Here is a 24,884-nt window from a genome sequence, read left to right as displayed (position 1 = left end):
CTTCTAAATAATTAGTCGCTTGTCCGACATAGCTATAGACTAAGTATAAGATCGATCATTGATCATTCTCGCTTAAGACGGTAGAGAGCATATATAATAATTATTGAATTGGTAAGATGGCTGGGCATTGTGATCATACAAGGTATACTTCCTTCGTTGCACAGTTACCAATATCTATACATTATCCTAGCAACAACATCGATCTGTGGGTTTCCTGTTTACTAATGATATTCATGATATCTGTAAGCTATAAATATGAGCCTGCAAGAAGTTTACAGTATACAAATACAACAATATTAGTTGCAAAGAGTAAAAGTTTCTACTCACCACTACAGGTGTTCTAGTGCAAACTGCTGTTAACAGGCTGCAAGTTGCAACTATTCTTATCTCAAGAAAGTCACGAATTACCACCTCTCTTATTTGCAAGAACAATTTACACATCTCCTCAAGTGTCAAGAATGGGTTCTCAACTAAGCATGCATATCCTTCACAGCAGAAACAAGGACGTGCTCTATTCTGCAACACAAACCAAGGCACCGAAGAAGTCCAAGTCGATGGCATCCGACGTCAAAACAAAACTAGCTGAAGATATGCGTCGCATTACCAATGCTGCATCTCGCTGGAAGATTAGTAGAAAGAAGGACAAAGTTACTCAAACTGTGACCAAGGATACAGAGCCTATCAAGAACTCCTTCAAAATGAGCCCACCAGCTTCAGAAACTAAGACCAGCTCTCCAGCACCTGAGACAAAACTAGCTGAGCAGAAAGTCACAACACATACAGCTGCTCCTTCCCCAAGACCTGAACTATTATTACCGAACAAGGTACAACCTCAGAAGCAAACTAAAGGACTCCCTCAACACATAGTGGCTGCTACCCGAGTATCAGAAAGAAAATGGACTCTCTCTGATCTGCTTCACAACCTTGGAGCCTACGTTCAGAGCCATTGTCAACATCTTCACCATGTGCCTACCCCGAATGAAGTCGCCATGTGGGTGCGATGTGCAGATCGAGCTCTTCAGCTGAATGGATGGACAATCAATTCATTTCTCCTCGAATCACATGTCGTATTTTCCTACATGCTCATCGCTTCGGCTATCAGACAAGGATATGAACTATACACACTCACTGACGTGAAGGAACTGGTACTGATGTGCTTGTATGTATCGTACACCTACAATGCTAACGAAATCAGCTATCCACTTCGACCATTTCTAGTGAAGCAAGACAGAGCAGCATTCTGGGACAAGTGCACATCAGTCAGTCTAAGTGCCTCAAGCAACATGCTCAGATTAAACAGAGATCGATCGTACTACAGCGATGTACTCACATCACTAAAAAGAGTCACCTCAATATAAATCATCCCCCTCCACTTTAGTCCCCTTCTATACATGACAGACAGAAAACGTTTCAAGCTCGCTTTTAATCACGGACAATTACAGGTCAAACACTGGTATCATTTAGCTGCACAATTGTTTTGGCACTTCAATTCATTATTTTTTTGTGTTATTTAATAATCATCTTTCAGAGGATGGAAATCTGTGATTTGTGTATTTACTGTCAGTTTGTGTCTCATTTCTGTGTTTTTCTGTTAACCTCATTATATAGTGTGTGATGCTGTTTATCACTGCATTATTGACAAGTTGTATGTTCACACGTACAAGGCGAAAAGAATTAATTCAACACCTGAAAACTATGTCAAATTGTAAACTAAATAATTATTATGTAGATCTACTATACTGTATATGCAAAGAGAGAGTGAAGCTGAAAAAAGCATAACAAAGTACTTCACTGTTATCTCTAGCAATGAACATAGCAAAATTAATTTTGCTAAAGATATTCATGATCACTTATCTATTTACAAGTTTTTCAGTTTTTCAGTCCCAAGGAAACGTGGTTTATCCACAGCTAACTGATCTGCACAAGACTCTACGGAGGCCAGCATGTTTGCTAAGCTGAAACAAAAGACTATCGAAGAGAAAGCAAAGTCTCCCAGCCCCAAAGGGACTCATCAAGAAGTAAGAATATTCGGTCCCTTGATTGGAGAGGGCGTGGTAGTCACATTGCGTGGGTGGATGTACACAATGTTACTGTACTGTACTGTACTGTATACAGTACTATACTATGTACATACTGTGCACGTGTACAGTACTGTGTACATACTGTGTACGTGTACAAGTACAAGCTGATGTACGTACATTGAACTAATAGATATACGTGCATAACTGCTGTTGATGCATATGCTCTATCAAAACACACTACTAATACGGCCTTTACGTCTCCCCCCACTTACACTCCTCGGTCAGGATGAAGGTAGCGCTGACACTCCTACCCACCCCACACCCACCCCACCCCCCTCCACTGAGGCCTCTCTACCAGAAGAAGCCTCAGTCTTAAAATCCAAGAGTACGGAGTCTCAAGATGTACCGCACAAAGATGTTAATCCGATGCCCAAAGAAGCTACCGCTGAGCCAACTACAACTACTACCCCTGAATCTACTGAAGCATCACATGATGTCTCCAAAATATCCGAATTACCCAACATGGATAAACCTAAAACTCTGATTGTGTCTATACCGCCCCCTGCAAGTAATGAAGCTGAGAATGAGCCTACCACTAACGAGGGGGTCACCCCATTGACCCCCACACCCACTGGAGGCATGTTCAGTCGGCTCAGGAAGGTGTGGCAAGGAGCCGAACCAAAGGTACATGAGCTCACACTTAACATCTTGTAAAATCATACTGACTTGTACTTTATGCAAAATGGGGCGCTAGTACGTGTACATCGTTAGAGTGGTCGTTAGAGTGGATTACTTTAAGTTACTATTAAGCAGTCCTACGTTACTAGGAAGTATAATTATGGAATCTGTAATAATGCTGGCTAAATCCCTGTCTTTATTGCACCCACTGAGACACAACATTGGGCACCTGTGTTGGAATCTATGGGAACTGGGAGAAGATGTTTATATACTATCTGTTCCCTACCACTTATACAATAATTCGATACGTACTTGTGTATGTTTTCACGTTTTTAAGTGGTCCTAAGTAGTATTTACTACATGCCCATTGTGTCTGGATGTATTGCTTGGAGATGGTGGTTAGCTTAGGAAGCCTAGCTGCTCTTACAAGGCCACCTGCTCAAACCTTAGAGCTGAGTCAATCGCTTATCTAATTATCCTCTTTGCTAATAATTGCTGCTGCCATGTGCAGCTGAGGTCTGAAGATGAATTATTCCCACGCTCTACTTGTATTTTAGAACATTAATTAATTGAACATGTTTTGGCCTGTACAACACCTGTACAATGGTACAGGTGTTTACAAGCACTTGTGCAGGTAACAAGCTTTTGCTGAGCTATTACAAGCCCTTTACAAGCTCTTTACAAGCCCTGTATAATGTTGCAGAGCTACCCATCTCTTTTTACGTACCGGTATATAGCTAATGGACGCTTAGCTTTCACTTTAAACTGTGTGTATTTTGTCTGCTCTAAGCTCTACACAAGCAGTTTTGAAGGTATCTTTAGAATCTGTTGTGTTTTTGTTTGCAGCATTCCATGATCTGTTGCTGTCAGTAACTGGCGTGGCCCACCTGTGCTAGTCTGTGTGTTTTGCTATGAGAATCTTGCCCACTGTTCTGTGTATCTTAGCAAAGGTCAGTAGCCATATACACACGGTAGCGACCTTTTGACTCCATTTAACAGTGTGTTTAAACCAAGTGATGTGATCTTGATGACATAATAGTTCCTTAAGTGGTTGAAATCGCATGATAGATGTTGCTTTTGTTTCTACATGCTAGATGACCTACATATGTGTGTAAGTGAAATTTAATACACCTATAGCCCATTATTTGAAATGCCTTTTTTGTTCTGCCGAATATGAGCTAAACATCTGTTTACGGCCAAGCATATCCTCTCTGTAATTACTTGTACCAAGTCAAGCATTAAATGTGTATTACGCTACTCAACCTGAAGCCTAGCTGTAATCACTTGCACCAAGTTACATGTTTACGTCAATAACTTGGTTCTGGATAAAAAGTCCATCTTTGTTTGTGCATTCGTCCAATGGTTCCCCATACATGTATATGATAGACTACCGTCTGATGTAATTGTAGAATGTGCAGCCAGGTGATTCAGATCCACACCCTGGGAAAGATCATTGGCTAGCTGTCAGGAACAGTGTATGCACGTAGGCTGACGTAGCTCGTACAGTACACAGTACACACTGCCTAGGATACACTATTGTATACAGTGAAAGTGTAACAGTATCTCTGTTGTATATATACACAACAGATAATAATATTGTCGATGATTTCACTATACACATCTTCCTGAAACCATGTCCCAATTTTCGTTCCCATTGTGCAAGGTTGTGTACTATACTATAGATTAACATCCTGTCTTATACAAGAGCTGAGTTTCATAGGAACAGGGGTCAATGGACTTAGGGGCTTCTGTTCATGGTGGTCAGCCATACAATGTATGTCCTTGTGGTTTTAATGTAGCGGTGCCTAGCAACAAAGTACTTTTATAGGCAACCACAAGAAAGGTGATTTATAATAGGCTGATCATGACTTGAGATGGATATATGAAGCCATAGTAAATGTCAGGTTTCCTTGGGGATGGTGGGAACTTCTTGCCAGTGTAGTGATTGCCTATTGTATTAATTATGCATGTGTAGATCAAGTAATTAACATGTTGTTCTCTAGATCATATTCAATGTAGTATCTGTTGGTTGCCAACTAAACCTCTTAGAAGCCTCATTATGTTTCTCATGTGACCTTGAACCAATGGCTAATTCAGTTCATAATTATACCAACCTAGTAACAAGATACTCTTTAGTTACATCTGCCCTCACAATACATGGCATACGATATCTAGAGAAGCTCTTCACTAGAAACTGCACATGTATAGTGCATGGTACCACGGTACCACGGTGGTACCAGGTAATGAAACTCCTGGTAATGGATTCCTTCAACCTTGCTTCCTATAACTATAGTCTTTGAAATACTGAATAAGAGGAATTTCCTTCTTTGCACTATTCAAGAGTACCATGGGCTATTCATCCTATGACGTAGACTACTTGCTGGCTAGGACCACCAATGCTGAATGCTTTTCCGCTTTTCTGCTTTTCAGTGCAAGTTTTATGTGAAGCCATGCATTTGTAACCTCTGTGCATAACTGCCATCCTATCAATAACCTTATCTGAGTGGTGGTTAGGCCATAGACTGATGAAATTGTGCTGGGCATGTGAAAAGTTGGTTTATGCTGCAACATTAGAATAATCAAGGAAGGGCATGCACACAAAACCAATGCACATGCACACAAAGCCAATGCACATGACTGTGTACATTATGTTGGTATTATTTGCTCCTGTGAGTTTTCACATATCCTGTACCCTCAGGAAGTAGGTCTCCTAGGGGTCACCATTAGCCCACTATTTGTGGCATCTGCATGAATCCAACACAATACAAAGGATCCACACATCCTCCTAGTGGAAGGATGGAAATCCTACAGCTGGTTTTTTTTAAGGACAATGTTTATCTGCAATGTTTCCTGGGCCATTGAAAAAAGATCAATAAACAATGCAGTGTGTGTACTGTCTAATTTGCTGATGGAAAGTTTATATGCAATGCACATGTAATATCAGGGTGTCATACAGGGGAAAGGGGGAATATCCCCCCTAGCTCCAATTCCCCCCCCCTCCCCTAAAATTTACATTCAGGTACTAGTTGGGGTCCACAGCTGGCAATTTTACATACAAACAGGGTATTGATTTTTAGCAAAATTTTCTAGTTACTTTTCTTATTTCCTCCCTCTACTTCAAAATCCTGTATAACACCCTATAGTATGTTCATTCTTCAAATACACGCCTGCAGGATGGAACCAGCCCCGCCCCATCATCTGAGCCACGCCCACCCATTCAGGACGACACAGACTACTCCACTCTGGACACTGTCTCACACGATGAGCTGGTGGCAGCTGTCAAGAAACAACGACAGACGGCATTGCGTTACAAGGGACGGTTTAGTGAGGTGAGAAGTATATAGCGTGTGTGTATGTATAGAATCTGAAGTAATAGTAGGATTTAAGTTATTCACTAGTCAATTCTATGCATGTACACTGTTCTTATTAAGTGAAATTCCCTATATATTGCGTAACTATGCAAGCACTGTGCTGTCCCCAGGGTATATTTGAGTGCTTACTAGAGATGTGTTGACCTGTCTTACTGTGTAAGCACATGTGGTGTGCTTAACTCAGTGTTTTCAAACTAAGTGCTGGGATAGCACAAGCACAGCTGCTGTTGTGCAGGGCATAGAACTCATTGTGTAATCTGAATGTGGTAATGGCTGTATTGTGGAAGCCTGAGGCAGTGAGATCCAGCTGCTAAAATTGATCTGCATGTATATCCCACGGCTAAAGTTAACAAGTGCTTGTTTGTGGGCATGTTGGACTACAAGTTTTTTGTTTTCAGTACACAAGGAACAATGTAGCTACAGGAGTGCATGAATATTCATGCTCTCGCTACTATTTCCTGTAGCTGGCTTTAAATTTATTTCGAATGCTTGCAGCTTTAGGGCTCTGCCACATCGACTATTGAGAATGCCTTGAAGATTGGGTTAGAATTTTAGCGTTTGTTCAGCCCTGAGAAAGTTCCTAGTTGTTATTAAACATGCAGTTTCCTGTGTTCTGCATTTGTTGTCTCCAAGGGAACTGTGTCTAAGCAGATTGCAAACTGTTCATTAGCTTGTGTATAAAACACTGACAGTTCTTGTGTACAGTCTTTGTCATGAATGTGCTGGGATGAGATCATCGATCGTGAATAAATTAACCTTTCGTTCAGAGAGTGGATACATTGCATTCAAGAAATGTTTGTTGTCCATTCAGTATGTTTTTGAGTGGTGTATTATTAATACCCCCCTCACACACACACACACCACACACACACACACCACACACACGCCCCCTCTCACACACACCACACACACACACACACCACACACGCTCCCCCTCACACACACACACACTCATGCACAGCTGCTGGAAGTCTATCGCAGTCTCCAAAAAGAGCACGAGTCCTTCAAGACAACGTCTACCGACTCTGAGAGGAGGGCACAGCGTAAACTAGAAGAGATGAAGGAAGTACAGTCACTGGACCAGGCAGCCAAGGCTCACATGGAGGAGGCGTTCCAACTCAACCTCGAGGAGAAGGATGAGAAAATCAATGTCATGGCAACACAGGTAGGAGGTGTGGTCAGTGGGAAGCGGGTGCATGATCAGAGGCTGTCCGCGTGTATACAATACAGTGTACATGCATTAGGCAGTGACATCTCCACTCTATTATGGTAATCACGTTCTGATCCTAAATCCCTTTGGTCTTGTTATTATGTTGACTCATTATTATGACCTGTTACACAACCCCCCTTAAAGATCTTTGTGGTGTCCATGTGAAGGTGTGAGTTCTAGATATATGGTCACTGATAACCAAATTTTGCACACAAACACAATTCTTATCTCCTCTGTTATGACCAATAGTTGCTGGGCAGCAAACAACTTTAGTGGCTATTCATGGCGGCTTAATGAGATTCATGACCTGAGCTTAAACATTGTTGAGTTAGTACAGCTCTGAATATGGCATGTTCGCCATGAATCTAATGTCCTTTTTTGGCCTGTACTGGTTATCTACACGAGTTTTGCCTCTTTAAACATTACCCATAAACAGATGAGCAGCTGTGAATTGTGTTAACTTGTGATGGGTGTACCCGAAATAGCCATTACATCGTTGTTATTGAGCTTTGGCACCCTTGGTGACAATTAATCTGTAAGCACAGTTGTAGTTGCGTGCTAATTTGTGTTACCTGTTATCGCAATTCCATTACCCTATCAGATACAACAGTACAGTTGTAAATAGCTGTTCTTGGAATAAATGTTGGTGTACACACATATTAGTATGTAGCCTCGATTCCAGGCTGCACTGAAGATGGTCCTTGTTGAGGCCTTGTGAAGGAGGCTAATTTGTGTGGTACGATCAAGCTGTAGTTATTGATGCGTTTTGGGTGTGTGTTGTTTTTTGTTGCATTTTTTTGGATAAAAACTACATCTGAACGACAAGCCCTTCCCCTGTGCTGGCTGCATGGCTGCATACTAGCATTGAACTGGTTGAGTTTTTCTTCATCTCATGATGATTATTGTCCCAGCCAGCTATGGCTGGATTATAGCCTTTAAATTTGTTTTCATTTTAAGTTGAGGACCCCCTATATTTACGAGTCTATAGTCTGAGCAATAGTCTGAACTGTAATCAATTGTTGTGGCTAGCGCACAATAAAAGTTTATCCTGCAAGCTGTACGTAACACTATAGCTGTGTGTGAATTCAGTTTTCCCTAGCTTCCTGTAATTGATAATAAATCTATTAGTCAGTGGAGTTTGTTGGTCCACTTCTCAATTAGGAGACTTCTTTGTCACGTTTGCTAAGCTTGTATTATGTCATAAACCGTGTGAATGAATGGAATTATTGACATCGTCTGACACACTGTTTGTGTGCCCCACACTGTCGTCACGAGAACACCTGCTCACTGGAGGACGACCCTTTAATTATAGCCCTTTGTAGTTGTTAGGTGGGGGTTATTTATTGTATGGGGCGGACACGCTTCATTTGTGCTATTTGCTTGTGAAGTACGCATGTTCTTTAATCCACCCCCGAACTACGTACGTCCGTTAGCTTCCCTAAACACATTATTGTAACTTTACCCTACTCCTCCTCTCCCCTCCCCCTGCACACACCCACCCACATGCAGATTCGTCTGTTAAAGGAGCGTGTGACAGACCCCCACAGTGGTGACCCCTCACCACCTGGTGACGAGGAGCTACAGCAACTCAAACAAAAGGTACAAACCATATCTGACTATTAGTTGCAACAGCTAGACTTTATGTTTTCTACTCTCGGATATTTTTTAATGGAATAGCCGAAACATGATTTGGGAATGTTGATAAACTTTCCATTATTTTAATGGATGTTGAGATTGTCCCAAGGATGGTTATCAAGCCGGTAATGGAGTATACCTTTATTGTTTCCCCCCTCACTTGCCCACCGTCTCCTTTAAATTAGTAATACGAGCACCTCCATGATTAGTCAGTGTGTGTCCTAGTTCCCATGGTATCATTTTATGAGCCGTTGTGTGTCCTAGTTCCCGTGGTATCGCATTACACTCCTACGGTTTCGAGCCGACATTTCCCAGAGTGCTAAGTTTTCATATTACTATTTATCATTCAAACCACATCCCCAAGCAGTGATTCTTTTTCTTTTCCTTGAAGACATCATTGTCTGTGTGTTGGCTACTCTAAGTGGCTACCTAATGGCTCCATCCTGAGCACTGTTTGGATAGGGCCTCTATAAGCTACTAGCCAGGCTTCTGTTTCTGGATCGGGTTACAGTAGCTGCCATAATGTACTTAATCTGCGGTCATGTTGTGTGGTTGCGGACTATTGATCTAAAAGCTTGCTGCTTGTTGGGGGGTTATGTCATGTGTATAAGTGCACTGGCCTTAGAGCTTGTGGGAATTGATTTTAAGTGACATGCAGTTGTGATCACGCCACTATGATGTAAAAGTTTTGGTTTTGTCATTTATGATTTAGGTAGAAATGAGCTTGCCAACATGGGCCTCCTATGAGGAGCAGACTCGTGCTGATACTTGTATACCCAGTGCTTAATTGGATTGTCCGATTAAAGTAAACATAGTTCTGCGTACATGCAGCTACATGTAGTACGTATCAAGAGTTTAGTACGTACTTAATCCAAATCTGTTATTAAATTATTTGTTCGAAACATTTACGGAATACTGTTACCATTTCCAGTTAGTGTCAGTGCCCTAACCTCCTACACATGCCTACACATGTACATGTACTTGTACTGACCGTAGTGCATTTTACATGCTTATATGCTGTAAAATTATTGTATCTTTGTGGCTGGCTACCTATAATTGTGCTCATTACATTATCTTCTTCAATTACATGTACTGTTTCTAGTGGCATCTGATATCATTGACCACACTTCCTGTGGCCTATGGTTTTATAGATGATTCCTCTTTGATGAATGAATTACACTGTATGGTATGTATGGTTGCTTTTCTATTGAGATTTAGAGTTAATTTACAGGAAGCATACCATATGTTGAGTATTTATGATTTCATGAGAAGAACCAGCTTTGTTGCTGTAGCGATAACACATTGCCTCTACATTAATAATAATAATAATTTTTGATTGGTCAAATGTATTACCGTAACGGGTTGTTATTCATCCCCCCCCTTCCAGGTGACTGGGTTGGAGACGTCCCTGGGAAAGTACAAGAGTGCTCTCAAATTAACCAAAGAAAAGATACAACAGCTACAATCTGAAAAGGTGCTGAAGACCACAGTGTGTGCATGTACATGTACCACGAGCCCTTGGGCTATAACCTCCCAGCCCAGCATATCCCACCCCACATCCACTACCAGCTGTTTCTGGCTTGTAGTTTACATGGGATCTTTAATCACCAAACAGTTGAACATCCTTTGATAATTAGCTTACATAATTGTAACTCTTCCTGTTGTTGAGATAATTATGGTAGTGGTTGTGAGAGTATGAGTATTCCCTGGTGCATAAAGGTCCTTTGAAACCTCAGCCTAACCTAATTCATTGCTTAGCTACACCACATCTACATCTGTACACAACTCACACCCTCCCTCCCCACACACCCCACACACACCTCTCACACCCTCACCCCACACACACACACACACCCTCACCCCACACACACACACACACACCCTCACCCCACACCCACACACACCTTCCTCCCCCCACACACACACCCTCCTCCCCCCACACACACACCCTCCTCCCCCCACACCTACACACACCTTCCTCACCCCACACACACATTCTCCTCCCCCCACATCCACACACACTCTCCTCCCCCACACACCTCTCACATCCTCACCCTACACACCCCTCACACACTCTTACACCCTCCTCCTCACCCCACACACCCTCCTCCTCACCCCACACACAACACACCTCTCACACCCTCACCCCACACCACCCTTCACATCTTCCCCCCCCCCCACACACACACACCCTCTTCACTCCACACACCCTCACCCCACACACCCCTCACATCTCCCCACACACACACATTCACAGAGCATGTTGGCCGATGAACTAAAGAAACAAGTCGAACAAACTAAAGTGTTGGAGCAAGCAAGAACAGAAAGTGTTGACATTGTAAGTCACAGTTGTGTTTCTATGGTAGTTCGTTCCAGCAGCAGTTTGCTTTGTGTTAAAACAAACATTAAAAACAAACATTTGATAGTACATGTTACTCTAAGGTTGTGCTTGCTAAAGCTTCTACAGTGTGAGTTTGTCATAGTGACTCAATATTACTGTACGTATAGTGTACATGTTTCTATGGTACTGCATTCTTGAACTTGTTAATTGGTCTTATTTGGCTTGCGATATTGTCTAAATAAACTTTTGTTGCTTAGCAATACACACACAAAATTAATGCGAGTACTTAAGGAAACATTATGCACAGAAGATCAATTGATATCTGAATTTAACTGTTAATGCCTTCACAATCTTATTTTAGCTATGGACTATATACATGTAGACTATATACATGTACACTGTATATGTACTGTATGCATGCACACTCGCACACACAGTGTATGCATAATTGAACCTAAAAGCTACATGTGTACATGCATGTAGACAAGGAAATGGATTTATACCTTTACCCTTTCAGACACACACACAGAGGCACACACACACACACACACACACACACACACACACACACCGTTCACACACACACACACACACACACACACACACACACACACACACACAAACAGGCACAGACACTATCGGAAAATGAAATGAAACAATCTTCCACTCCAACCAAATCCGAAGCCACACCCAGTCAAGAAGAAACCACACCCACTTCAAAGGAGGCCACACTATCGGCAAAACTTAAAGAACTCAGTACTAAACATACAACAATTGTTAGTCAATTACGAAACCAAAACTCCGATCTCCAAACTAAAATAGTGGAACTAATGAAAGAAATTGAAGTTTCCAAGGAAACGGTATCCAGTCTACAAAAGACAATGCAAGAAAGAGACGAAACTCTCTCGCAGAAAGAAACAGACGTTGCCAAAGAAGCCAAGAGCAAAGAGACGATGATAGAAACTCACCAAGTAGAGATGAGCCAACAGCAAGAGAAGGTGACCCAGCTCTCCACCATGCTCGACAAAATGAAGACAAAAGCTTTACAGTTCAGGGAACAGTTGAAAACTACTCAAGAAACGAAAGATAAACTAGAAAAGAAAGTTCAAGAAACAAATGAACTATTGCAGGCTAGAGAGGCGGAGCTTGAGAAACTAACAGCAACCAATGAACAGACCGTGACCGATGTTAAGACTGATTTCCAGAGCCAGCTGGATACATTGACGGCCACTCATCGGCAAGAAATAGAGACATTGCAACGTACCCATGAGAACCAATTAGAGTCGGCACACGGCACTCATAGAGGAGACACGGAGACGCTAAGAACCACACACCAAGGTGATCTTGACGCATTGACAGCTACCCACAAACAAGATATGGAAACGTTAGCAAAGGATCGTAAAGAAGAACTAGAAGCACTTCAAGGTACCTACCAGAATGAACTAGAGACATTGAAAAGCACACATCATAGTGAATTAGAGACTTGGAAAACTACCCACGAAGGAGAACTTGATTCGATAAGAAACAGTCATCAATCTGAACTAGAATCTTTGAGGACCGCTCACGCAGAGGAGGTCACGAGATTAAGGGGGGAGGGCGGTGCAGACAGTGAGAGATTGGCCGCAGAATGGCAGGACAAGATGTCCGAGCTACAGCTGGCACATTCCGCTGCCATGGAGACACTCAGAACTCAACTTGAGAGTGAACACAATTTGAAACTGCAAGAACAGATCGATAAACATAAAGATGCATTAGGTTCAGTGATTGAAGAGCGTGAAGCAGAAGTCAAAAAACATGAAGAACAGGTGGAAAAAATGAGAGTAGATACAGATTCTAAGATGAAGGAAATGAGATCGCAACAAGAAGGTGCAGTATTGGAGCTTGAAAAGTTGAACTCTGGCTACCAAGAAGTGTTAAAAGAGAAAGATGAACTAGCCTCAAAAATGGAGTCTACCAAATCAGAGCACAAAGAAACTCTCGATGGTCTAAAAGCCGAGTTAGAGGCTCTGGCGTCTGGTAAGAATCAACAGCTAACACAAGTCACAAACGACCTCCGAGAGCAGCTGACAAACTCGCGGGAAGCCTCACAGCAGCTGCAAGATAAGTGTACCCAACTAGAGGGTGAGATTGCTAAGCTTGAATCACTCCAGGCTACAACTGTCACTGCACACCAGCAGGAAATGGACGAAATTCATATGAAAAACATTGAAAAACTCCGACAAGGCGAGCACCAATTCAAGACTGAGATTGAAGAATTTAATGAAAAAATGGCTTGTCTCGAGGAAAAAGCAAAAACATCTGAAATTGCTCACCAACAAGAAATGGAACATTTGCAAAGCACTCTCGCTGAGAAAGATATAGAGTTGAGACGACTTTCTGAGGAGAGCCAAGTGACAGTGGAGGCAACAAAGAAGACAGCCGGTGAAGAAGTTAACAAGATGAGGGAAAAGATAAGTGCTCAAAATCAGTCACTCTCTGCTACACTATCGGAGAAAGAGACGCAGATTGCTCAATTGGAGCGTAAAATTAAATCCAAAACTGCTAAAATTGATCAGCTGAAATTGGACCACCAAACTGCATTAACTACCAAGCAGCAAAGGTTTGAAGCCTCTCATTCTAAAGTACTTGAAGAGCTCAAACATTTGCATATGTCCGAACAAGACTCGTTAAAACAAGACTACGAAGAGCAGCTGGCGTTGCTTAGAGACTCCCTAGACAGTGAGCAACAGAAGAGCTCTCAACTAATGCAGGATAGCTCAAGTTCAACAAAAGAGGTAGCGAAGAAACACGACCAAGAATTGGCCACTCTTAAAACCAAGTACAGTGGGATTGTCAAAGACATGAAATCGAAACACAAAGAAACTTTATCTAAACTGCAAGATCAGCTATCATCACAGAAAGATCAGCTGACCTCAGCCAAAGAAGATCGTGAGATAACTATTCAATCGCTCGAGGGCAATCACAAAGAATCAATCGCTAAACTAACACAGGAGCACTCTACAGCTCTAGAATCTATCCAATCAGATCGCAGAGTGGAAATCGACCGTCTCACTAGCCTACTTGCCGAGAGGGATGATGAACTGCAAACACTCCAGGCTAATCTCAACGAGACCGTGACTACTCTAAAAGCAGAACATACGGCAGCTTTCGAGGCACTAAACAACAAACTAGATGAAGAGATTAGTCGTCTTTCGTCCGTTTTGGAGGAGAAAGAATCACAACTGCAATGTAGCATGAGCAGCTCTGACGAAACAGTCGTTAAACTCACTCAAGAACACACAACTGCAATGGAGGCTCTCAAAGTAGCTCACAGTGAAGAAATCGAACGAATCAACTCAACTTTGGAACACAAAGAGGGACAATTGCTAGCAATTCAAAATACTCACCAAGAAGAGCTAGCTAAAGTGACATCGGAGCATTCTGAGGCTACTCAATCGTTACAAGCAACACACAAACGGGAAATTGATGAACTGACCACTTCTCTCAAAGAAGAGCAAGAAAATCACTCCCAACTGAAAACTTTACACGAAGAGAAATTGAACTCATTTGCTAGCCTCAAGAAAACTTACCAGGAGAAGTTGCAACAGCTGAAGCAAGTGCAGGCGTCCAAGTTACAAGCCTTGGAAGAGAAGCATCAAGCAGATATGGTGTCACAACTTGACCGAGAGGTGGGTTCAAAGGTCACTCAGCTGGAGGAGAAATTTACACAAAGCAACGGACAAATTGAAACTCTCACGATGCAGCTGCAAGAGCAACAGCTAGAGGTCAAGCGCCTTGAGGGCACACTGTCAGCAAAGGATGAAGAATTAAAGAGCTTGTTAAAGAAAATGTCGACGTTTGAAGCTACGGCGGAAACAAAGAGATTGGAATTGAAGAAGCGAGCTGAAACAAAGTTAGCGTCTTTGAAGAGACAGTTTACCACTCAACTTGAAGCTAAAGAAACTGAGCTCAGAGAGAAAATAGCATCACTTGAGAGCGAGGGGGAGAGCAGTCGCACTGGACTACAAGATGAGACAACTCAACTGGCTAAGAAAGTTAGCGAATTATCTGAAGAGAAACTGTCTTTAGTGGACAAAATGGCTACTTTACAAGACCTACTCACTGTCAAAGAGCAGGATATCACCTCACTGAAAGAAGCAAGCTCTATTGAAGTCACATCTTTGAGGGTGACTATGGAAAACAAAGAAACTGAATTAGCTGATGAAAAACAATCTCTTTCTTCTCAGCTTGAGCAATCCCTGCAAGCAAAGTCTGTCCTCGATACCTCGTTACAAGAACTGCAGCTGCTGTCGTCTAATCTACAATCTGAGCTACAGGCTAAGAATGAGCAAGTCACTGCCCTCTCACTAGAGAAAGACAAGCTTCAAGAATCACTAACTCAAGCGACTACTGAGCGAACAGCTACTCTAGAAGAAGTGGAAGTTAAACACAAAGAAGTTGTCAAGAGACTGAAGCTTGATGTCAGACAAGCCAAAAAAATGGCCAACGAGACAGAAGAGGAGTGGAAGACCAAACTAGAAGAGCTCCTTGTGTCCTCTAACGTGGAGCACCAGCGACTAATACAAGAAAATGTTACCCTTAGCAGCAAGTTAGCCGAACTGAAGCAGCAATTCTCAGAAATGGACACACTAAAGCAACAACTATCAGAGATGACAGCTCTACAACAGCAGCTGTCAGATCTGCAGAGTCAGCACGAGGTGTTACAATCGAGCAATGAGCAGAGTATGACGGACAGGAACAGAGAAAGGGACAACGCGCTTGATCGAGTTAGCCAGCTGGAGGCACAGCTGTCTCAGACGCAGGAACAGCTGAAGCAGCAACTCTCAGAAATGGACGCACTAAAACAACGACTATCAGAGATTACAGCTCTACAACAGCAGCTGTCAGATCTGCAGAGTCAGCACGAGGTGTTACGGTCGAGTAATGAGCAGAGTATGACAGACAGAGACAAAGAGAGGGACACCACACTTAGTCGAGTTAGCCAGCTGGAGGCACAGCTATCTCAAACACAGGAGCAGTGTGAGAAGAAGATGGCAGAGGTGAAGAAAAAGGCTGAGTCTAAATTGGTAGCCATGAAGAAGCAGTGTGAAGAGAAGCTTCAGGTAAGGATGGTTCCATAAGTCTACATTGCTGAGTCAGACGTGTATTTAACTATAGCTATAGTGCAATCTGTATGTGTACATGCATGTGTATATATATATTCACAGTACAAGCTTTTGTAACACTGTTGTCATGGCGAATGTACTGACAGAAAAGCTGTAGTGCAATGTATTATTATAATCTGCAGGAAAACAGTTCAAGCTTCGATTCTCGCCTCCTAGAGCTGCAACTGGAACTAGAACAGAAGTACTCAGTCGAGAAAGCACAGCTGTCAACACAGGGAGTCTCAGTCGCTAAGCAACATGAGCAAGAACTCAGAAACGTGGAAGAACGATATTCGTTTGAGATTGCCGACTTGAAGAGGGTACTGAATTCATCTCGCTCTGAGCTACAAGAAGCCAAGGACAGATTGTTAGGAGAAGAAGACAAGTTCTCTAAGTTGGAGAAACATCTTCTTGCGTTACAAGACAGTCACAGAGTCGAAGTGGATGCTATTCGCTCGCAGCATCAGCAAGAGATAGTTGAGCATACGTCAAAGGGGACGGGCTTGGAGTCACTACAGCAACAACACGAGGTTGAGAAACAGGAGCTGGTTGGGCGATTACAGATACTGGAGGATGAGAGAGAGAAACTGTCTGGTCAGAAATCAAACATCACAAGGTGAGCGAGCATGTGAAGTACAAAAACAGTAGTAATTGCTGTAAATTATTAGGCGTAAATTGGGCGTACATTTCATTGATTGTCATGTGACTTTGCTCCCCAGACTGGAGAGTATGGTGAAGGAGTACAAGCAAGCCCTGAGGAGCAGCGAGGACACGAGGGAACAACTGCTGAGGGAGAACCAAACACTACAGCGTTCTAGTACAATGACCACACCCACACGGGGAATGGTCACACCCACCCGACCCTCATCACCCCCAGATACGCCCTCCAAGGATATTGTGTTGGAACAAGAGCCTCACGGAGCCGAGTTTGAGGTGAGTGTATGTAGATGTACATAAAGTTGGTAGCTGTATTGTACAATGTAGGAGATGGGTGACTGCCTGGGAACAGGGAACAGCAGGTGTTTATAGGCTTTGCAGTTTTATAAAAAAAAATGTTTTTCAGAATATTCACAACGAGCAGTTAAGGCCCACTGTAGACTCTCACTATTCCTAAGGCCCACTGTAGACTCTCACTATTCCTAAGGCCCACTGTAGACTCACTATTCCTAAGGCCCACTGTAGACTCACTATTCCTAAGGCCCACTGTAGACTCTCACTATTCCTAAGGCCCACTGTAGACTCTCACTATTCCTAAGGCCCACTGTAGACTCTCACTATTCCTAAGGCCCACTGTAGACTCACTATTCCTAAGGCCCACTGTAGACTCTCACTATTCCTAAGGCCCACTGTAGACTCTCACTATTCCTAAGGCCCACTGTAGACTATCACTACTCCTAAGGCCCACTGTAGACTCTCACTATTCCTAAGGCCCACTGTAGACTCACTATTCCTAAGGCCCATTGTAGACTCTCACTATTCCTAAGGCCCACTGTAGACTCTCACTATTCCGGCTCTCTGAAGTACGGCCCCCACGATAATTATACCGGCCATTTGGTTTGTAGCTAGATGTATACTACACAAAACTCGCCCTGAAATGCGGCCACTCGCTATTCCGTATACTGGCTGCCCCAAACTAGGTTTTTAGATACCTTAATACAGTACAACCGAATATGACGTTGTGGGTGTGATTTGGAAGCAAAATAATTCATTAGCCTCGAGACAGAACCGCAAAATTAATCATTAGATTCGAGGTGGGGACCGCTTTTTAGCCGTGGCTATTTTCTGAAATGCAGCCACCTCGCTATTCTAGCCAAGCTGCACTGTCCCAAGGGTGGCCGGATTAACAATGGAGCTGCTGAACGTTTCATAGATTTCATCTTAAAGTCAAAGTACATGTGGGATATCAATTGATTAAACCTGCACCTTACCGTGATTTCATCAGTTCAATTACCCCCCCCTCTCCCCCCACATAACATACACAGTATTTCAAGAACGTGTTGTTTGAGTACATGATGGGAAGACAGACCCAGCACTTGGTGACGGTCATTGCAGCTCTGGCAAGATTCTCTGACAAACAGAAGAAACAACTGGAGGACAAACCTAGCTACTTCTTCACATCACCGTAACTATGGCAAACATTATAGTGACTGACATGCAGAGAGCTTTATTGAACAATGATTTGAAGATTGTAAAATTTTGTCTAATTCTTTCATATCCTCATAATTATGAACATAATTACGTCCACAATATCGATAAGCAAACATAATTTCATGTACTATACATTTATAAGTTTATTAAATGTTTCTACCGTTCAATACTAAAGCCACTGTACGTGTATGTATATCAGTTCCAATCAGTCCTTACCCCCTCGCCCTGCACTCAGCCAAGCAACTCTCCACACACTGCATGGTCCTCCAGACATTCTTTCTCACTCATGGAGTCAATGACAACTGGACACTTGCCACCGATAACATCGACCAGATACCACTCCACCCTCATCACAGGTCCAGACTCCACCCATTCCTGGACAACGGCAGCTGCTCTCGAGGAAGTCGTGTGCACTGTTCCGTCAATTTTGGTTCGAAATGTTGTGTAGTTTTGAGGTGTGCATGCGGCAACTAAACACACCATCATATTATATCGATATTGGCCAATGGGATGTCTTCGCTGCTTCTAGCTATATGACTTTATAGATTGTCTGTCGCAGGTTACCACTTATGGTTGCAGCTTTACCCTCCTGCAAAAATTAGGCATGATACATTAATAATTGAGGATTATACATCAATATCATAGCTTACATTCCAGTGGAGGCAATGACTTGTTGGTCCAAAGTTCAGCTGTATTATTGTTGGTGCTGCTGCATGGTATAAGGTGATTGTGTTTGAGTTCACTTAATTAGGGTATAATGCTTACAAAAACAAGTTGGCTCTGACCCAGTCCACAATCCATTATTCCCGCAAGTCCTGGCGCTGTCCCCAATTAGTGTGTAACCACGGTTACAGCTGTAGGTGGCTACAGTTTTCTCGCCCAGTGTAGGAGGGTCGGAGTATGAGATCATCCCATTAGTCAGAAGAGGGAGGGACAGGCACACAGCTACATGTCACAGCAAACCATACAGTTAAATTACGCTGTAGTGACACTAACTTATGGAGATTTATTACCCGCGGCCAGCGGGTATAGTAGTTTGTTTGTGTGTAACATGTGCTTCTTAGCTTTTGCTCCGCTTTTATTCCACAGCGAGCCTTTAACATCAAAAGCTGCCACTATTAAAACTAATAACTTGTTGTGTGAGGGCTATCCAAGCTGTAAATGCAGTGCTATGTCATCCAGGTGAGTAGACTCACATGTCACACTATTATATCCGCTGGCCGCGGCACGGCCTCAGGTAATAAATCTCCTCAAGTGTCACTAAAAATGGGGCTAAACCCCCTCAACTTTTTTGTCCTGGAAATTTTTCTTTGGAGGTTGGCACTTATGGTTTATGGTTCTTTGTTATGATACTGAACACCACAATCCATCACTCCCACAAATTCTAGTGGCGCCTCCATTGAGTGTGTAACCACGGTTACAGCTGTGGGTGGTCACAGTGCCTTCACCCAGTCAGTGTTGGGTCAGAGTATACGTAGGAAATCACCCTATATAATATTGGTGGGGGGAGCGAGGAAAGGCACAAAACTGCACGAACGTATACCATGTTAACAATCATCACACTTACCCAGGTTAGCACAGAGAGTTATCTCCACTCCTCCAGTAGTTGGTACAGTACAACAGTAGGACCCGGTTGGAGTGAGGGGGTTGGTAGTCTCTCTACGCTTTAGCCTGACAAGCTGAGGTGCATTCTTTATCATGTAGAACTGCTGTCCAGCAACTTCTGAGGCACCATTTCCCAGTATCACACTCCCATCAGGATACATCCACTGTCCCAGTGATCCCATACCATTGTTGTCAGCACCACTTCTATATACAGCAGGCCATAAGGTCAGTGTGACAGGTGAGAGAGGGAAGACCACCATCAGCATCCTCTCCAATGCCATGCAGTGATGAGGATCTCAGTATTGTTAGCAGTGATAGGAGGACCTGATCCCAATGTCAAGTAAACTGTATCAGGTGACAATTTATAGCAACAATACATTACACATTGGGATTATCTACCTTGTTGTCCAGTGACCAGTGTGATGAGCATAATTACAACGTACTTGCACACAACAAAATCAATGCAAGCTTTGTAGCGTATGGGATCGAGACAGCAAAATGACCACCTTATGTGTTCACATATAGATCTAGCGTAACGTTTATTGTAGTATGGGCTTTTAACTGAAATGCGATACCCATTAGCTATGTAAACACATGCACAGACAATTATACATGTATATAGCCTATACATACAGTACGTCATGCACTCACACAGACTACATACATACACATGTACGTCTGTCTAAGGATAAAGGTTTAGCCTGCTTGATTATAGTCTGATCATATCAATATAATCATGGTCAGATAGAGCTAGTTCTTCACAATTTTCATTATGTAGCTACAAGTTAAGTATGCAGAAAACATTGTTTCTATACATGTATACATCATGCATGCACTGTCCTGTAAAAATAATATAATCATAGTTTCGTGTCTTATAACTATGTTGCTAGGGTATGGTTAGGCCACACTCCCTCCGCTCACTCATTGTCGATATACGTATAGGCGGAACAGTTCTCGTCAAAGACACTACATGTGCACGCTGTACACAATTTGTACAAACATAAAGTTATCATCTATATACATCTACGTAAGACTTAGTGTTAACTGTTGTTATCTAAAGCTATAAAGCTTAGTCCCACTAATTATTATGCATGTCTACCCCCTCGCCCTGCACACAGCCAAGCAACTCTCCACACACTGGTTCTCTATACATTCTTCCTCACTCAAGGAGTCAATGACAACTGGACACTTGCCACCGATAACATCGACCAGATACCACTCCACTCTCATCACAGGTCCAGACTCCACCCACTCCTGGATAACGGCAGCTGCTCTCGATGAATTCGTATTTGCTGTTCCGTCAATTGTGGTTCGGAATGTTGTGTAGTTTTGAGACGTGCGGCAACTGAACACACCACCATCGATATTGGCAAGTGGGATGTCTTTGTTGCTTCTTGCTATGACTTCATAAATTGTCTGTCGCATGTTTCCACTTATGGTTGCAGCTTTACCTTCCTGCCAACTTATCACAATAGGTATATTGAGTGATTACTTAAATAACTTACATTCCAGTGGAGGCAATGGCTTGTTGGTCCAAACTTCAGCTGTATTATTGTTTGTGCTGTATTTAAATAATTTATTATGAGTTGTTCATTTTAGGGTAATAATGCTCACGATGACAACTTGACTCTGACCCAGTCCACACTCCATTACTCTCACAAGTCCTAGTGGCGTCTCCATCAAGATTGTGACCATGGTTACAGCTGTAAGTAGCCACCGTGCCCTCACCTTGTGTTTGGTCAGAGTAGGAGATCATCCCATTAGTCAGAGAAGGGAGAGACAGGCACACTGAGCAAAACAAATCCAGCTTATCAAGTTCTGTACATTTCTTCATTTTAAAATGATAAGAATGATATCATACTCCATACCAAGAGTGCATGAATGCTTTCACTTACGTTGACACACGGAAGCTGATCCGTTCCAGATCCCACCATAAAGACAGAACCTTGTGTCCCCTCCAGAGAGAGTGTATACATTATTACAGCTGTGTGTAGCACTGGTGCCGACTGGTCTGTAGTTAAAGGATCCATCACTGTAGGTGATCATCCCGTTTGTTGGTAAGGGTAAATCAGAGCATACACCTGCATGCACGGGAATAGCTTATATAGGTACATGCAGTAGTCCACATTCTATTTCACTCACGCTGACACACTGGAGCTGGTGACGAGCTCCAGGTTCCATCAGTCCGACAGGTCCTCACTGACACTCCAACAAGACTGTAGGGACCAAAACAGTCGTACGTGGCAGTAGCACCCACTGGTCTGTTGTTAGTGGACCCACTAGCATAGGTTATGCCTCCATTGGTAATGATCGGGAGATCATCAGAACATGTGACTGGAATGGTGGTAGCCATGCATGCATGGGGGGGGAGTAGTTCATGGCTTTCCTAAGTTATAATTATGTTATATGAACTGGAACATACATTGACAGGTTGGAGCTGATCCACTCCATACTCCATCACTCCTACAAGTCCTGGTGCTGCCTCCATTGAGGGTGTAGCCACCAGTGTTACAGGTGTAGGTGGCCACGGTGTTCTCACCCAGTGTTGAGAGAGTAGGAGAGCATCCCATTAGTCAGAGGAGGAAGGGACAAGCACACAACTGCATTGACGTATACCATTAAAATAACAATCAACACACTTACCCAGGTTGGCACATAGGGTCATCACTCCTCCAGTAGTTGGTACGGTACAACAGTAGGATCCGGTTGGAGTGAGGGGATTGTTATAATCTCTACGATTTAGTCTGATGAGCTGAGGTGCTCCCCTTACAACGTAGAATTGATGTCCAGCACTCAATGAGCCACCATTTTGCAGTATCACACCCCCATTAGGATACGTCCACTGTCCCAGTCCCCCATTACCATTGTTGTCACTATTTCTACAGCAGGTCACAAGGTCAGTGTGACAGGTGAGAGAGGGAAGATAACCATAATATCCTCCAAAATATTCTCCAATGCCAATGCCAATGCCAGTGATGAGGATCTCAGTATTGTTAGTAGTGATGTTAAGACCAGATCCCAGAGTCAGGTTAACTGTATCAGTGACAATAACATTTATAGCAATAATTATCAGTTACACATTGGGATTATACCTTGTTGTCCAGTGGCCAATTGAACTATTGTGGTAAACAAGAGAGTGGTAGAAAGCAACTTTCCAGGCATGATTTTCAATGTACTAGATCTACTAGCTTGTAGTAAAATTGTGAATAGAGACAGCACTGTTGACTCCACCCACTTGTTGACATAGAAAGAACCTTGTTAGCATTCAGCCTGTCTGTCCCTGTGATGGTGGCACGGTAGGTGGTGTGGTTTCTGCTGCCATAGCAACTGAAGACTCCCTCCGAGATGTGCTCCAGGGGAAAGGTTTGGTTTCCCTCGGTTAAGACAGCTTCTTGGATGGCTTTCCGCATTGCTTCTCTTATTGACCTTTGAAAGTCCCCATATAATGGGAGAATGGTAGACCATGATTTGCACTGTCTTCTTTCATTCGTACACATGCACTAACACACACTCCAATGTAAACAGTAGTCTGTTGGTCCAAACTTTAGCTGAACCAAGGCTTGGTCTGTGGAGTGAATAATGTAGCATTAATTTGCATTATTGTTATACCTTACCAGCACAGTATGGGGCAGACAAAGTCCATCTGCTGTCAAACTGACATGTACGTGTGGTGTCTCCAATCAGAACGTAGTTATGGTTGTAGCTGTGAGTAGCCACGGCGCCCTCACCCAGTCTGGGATCAGAGTAGGCCCATTGGTCAGTGAGAGAGTTACACACTTAATCACTGCATAATTGAATTGTCGTTGCATGTACATCGGGATCAACAGACACAATTAGTACCTAGATTGACACAAAGGGTCGTCTCTCCTCCAGTAGTTGGTACAGTACAACAGTAGGACCCGGTTGGAGTGAGGGGGTTGTTATAATCTCTACGATGCAGTCTGATGACCTGAGGTGCATTCCTGTTAATGTAGAACTGCTCTCCAGCAGCATATGAGGCACCATTGCCTATAGTATCAAATTCCCATTTGGATAAGTCCACTGTTCCCAGTCCTCCATTACCATTGTTGTCAGCATCACTTCTACAGCAGACAGTGAGGTCAGTGTGACAGGTGAGAGAAGGATGTCCACCAGTAGCATCCTCTCCAATGTCAGTGATGAGGATATCCACATTGTTCGCAGTGATACGAGGACCCGATCCCAGTGTCAGGTAAACTGTATCAGGTGACAATTTATAGCAACAATACATATTGGGATTATCTACCTTGTTGTCCAGTGACCAACTGAACTACTGTGGTGACCAAGAGAGAGAGAGATAGAAACTTTCCAGGCGTAATTACAACGCACTTGCACACGACAAAATTAATGCAAGCTTTGTAGCGTATGGGATCGAGACAGCAAATGACCCACTTATGACGTTCACATACAGTATATACATGGATCTAGCGTAACGTTAATTTTAGTATGGGCTTTTTTAACTGAAATGCAATAGGAATGACCCCATTAGCTATGTAAACACATGCACAGACAATTATACATGTATATAGCCTATACATACAGTACGTCATGCACTCACATAGACTACATACACATGTACGTCTGTATGTCTAAGGATAAAGGTTTAGCCTGGTTGATTATAGTCTGATCATAATCGATGGTCTGATAGAGTTCTTTAACATTCACAATTTTCATTATGTAGCTACAAGTTAAGTATGCAGAAAACATTTTCTA

General features: G+C 42.9%; 4 protein-coding genes across 5 annotated transcripts; 2 read left to right on the top strand and 2 right to left on the bottom strand.

Annotated features, from left to right (window-relative positions):
* Positions 1 to 264: 264 nt before the first annotated feature.
* Positions 265 to 1,693, top strand: LOC135347638 (cyclin-dependent kinase 5 activator 1-like). The gene has a single exon (XM_064545678.1). It carries the CDS (start codon positions 459 to 461, stop codon positions 1,356 to 1,358), a length of 900 nt encoding a protein of 299 aa, XP_064401748.1. The 5' UTR covers positions 265 to 458; the 3' UTR covers positions 1,359 to 1,693.
* A 172-nt stretch (positions 1,694 to 1,865) lies between these two features.
* On the top strand, positions 1,866 to 18,647 carry LOC135347576 (golgin subfamily A member 4-like). The gene is made up of 11 exons (XM_064545605.1): positions 1,866 to 2,018; positions 2,307 to 2,705; positions 5,873 to 6,028; positions 7,032 to 7,235; positions 8,790 to 8,879; positions 10,303 to 10,389; positions 11,173 to 11,253; positions 11,883 to 16,358; positions 16,544 to 17,016; positions 17,120 to 17,333; positions 18,383 to 18,647. The coding sequence occupies exons 1-11, from the start codon at positions 1,944 to 1,946 to the stop codon at positions 18,524 to 18,526; spliced, it is 6,399 nt and encodes a 2,132-aa protein (XP_064401675.1). The 5' UTR covers positions 1,866 to 1,943; the 3' UTR covers positions 18,527 to 18,647.
* On the bottom strand, positions 18,587 to 22,737 carry LOC135347635 (sushi, von Willebrand factor type A, EGF and pentraxin domain-containing protein 1-like). Of its 2 annotated transcripts, XM_064545674.1 has the most exons (8): positions 22,576 to 22,737; positions 22,296 to 22,369; positions 22,049 to 22,234; positions 21,768 to 21,941; positions 21,659 to 21,714; positions 19,314 to 21,608; positions 19,199 to 19,257; positions 18,587 to 19,137 (listed from the first exon to the last, which is right to left on the bottom strand). In XM_064545674.1, exons 1-6 carry the CDS (start codon positions 22,602 to 22,604, stop codon positions 21,249 to 21,251), a joined length of 879 nt encoding a protein of 292 aa, XP_064401744.1. In that variant the 5' UTR covers positions 22,605 to 22,737; the 3' UTR covers positions 18,587 to 19,137; positions 19,199 to 19,257; positions 19,314 to 21,248. The 2 variants fall into 2 exon arrangements, with proteins under 2 accessions (XP_064401744.1, XP_064401743.1); XM_064545673.1 differs by lacking the exon at positions 22,576 to 22,737 and having other exon boundaries at positions 22,296 to 22,563.
* Positions 22,729 to 24,845, bottom strand: LOC135348145 (uncharacterized). Its single transcript, XM_064546322.1, has 6 exons — positions 24,837 to 24,845; positions 24,418 to 24,595; positions 23,994 to 24,368; positions 23,768 to 23,937; positions 23,246 to 23,718; positions 22,729 to 23,186 (listed from the first exon to the last, which is right to left on the bottom strand). Exons 1-4 carry the CDS (start codon positions 24,843 to 24,845, stop codon positions 23,834 to 23,836), a joined length of 666 nt encoding a protein of 221 aa, XP_064402392.1. The 3' UTR covers positions 22,729 to 23,186; positions 23,246 to 23,718; positions 23,768 to 23,833.
* Between the last annotated feature and the right edge of the window lie 39 nt (positions 24,846 to 24,884).

Source organism: Halichondria panicea, chromosome 14 (assembly GCF_963675165.1).
Source record: "Halichondria panicea chromosome 14, odHalPani1.1, whole genome shotgun sequence".
NCBI lineage: Eukaryota > Metazoa > Porifera > Demospongiae > Suberitida > Halichondriidae > Halichondria > Halichondria panicea.
This window is presented reverse-complemented; position numbering and strand designations above follow the sequence as displayed.

Coding starts and splice junctions, on each gene's coding strand:
- LOC135347576 (XM_064545605.1), top strand. CDS start 1,944: ATGTTTGCTAAGCTGAAACAAAAGACTATCGAAGAGAAAGCAAAGTCT. Junction 16,359..16,543: donor AGTGTGAAGAGAAGCTTCAG/GTAAGGATGGTT, acceptor TATAATCTGCAG/GAAAACAGTTCAAGCTTCGA. Junction 17,334..18,382: donor CTCACGGAGCCGAGTTTGAG/GTGAGTGTATGT, acceptor TAACATACACAG/TATTTCAAGAACGTGTTGTT.
- LOC135347635 (XM_064545673.1), bottom strand. CDS start 22,506: ATGGCTACCACCATTCCAGTCACATGTTCTGATGATCTCCCGATCATT. Junction 21,942..22,048: donor ATCAGCTTCCGTGTGTCAAC/GTAAGTGAAAGC, acceptor TGTTTTGCTCAG/TGTGCCTGTCTCTCCCTTCT. Junction 21,609..21,658: donor GCCATTGCCTCCACTGGAAT/GTAAGTTATTTA, acceptor ATAAGTTGGCAG/GAAGGTAAAGCTGCAACCAT.
- LOC135347638 (XM_064545678.1), top strand. CDS start 459: ATGGGTTCTCAACTAAGCATGCATATCCTTCACAGCAGAAACAAGGAC.
- LOC135348145 (XM_064546322.1), bottom strand. Junction 24,369..24,417: donor GTTGGTCACTGGACAACAAG/GTAGATAATCCC, acceptor CACCTGATACAG/TTTACCTGACACTGGGATCG. Junction 23,938..23,993: donor GACCCTTTGTGTCAATCTAG/GTACTAATTGTG, acceptor TCAATTATGCAG/TGATTAAGTGTGTAACTCTC.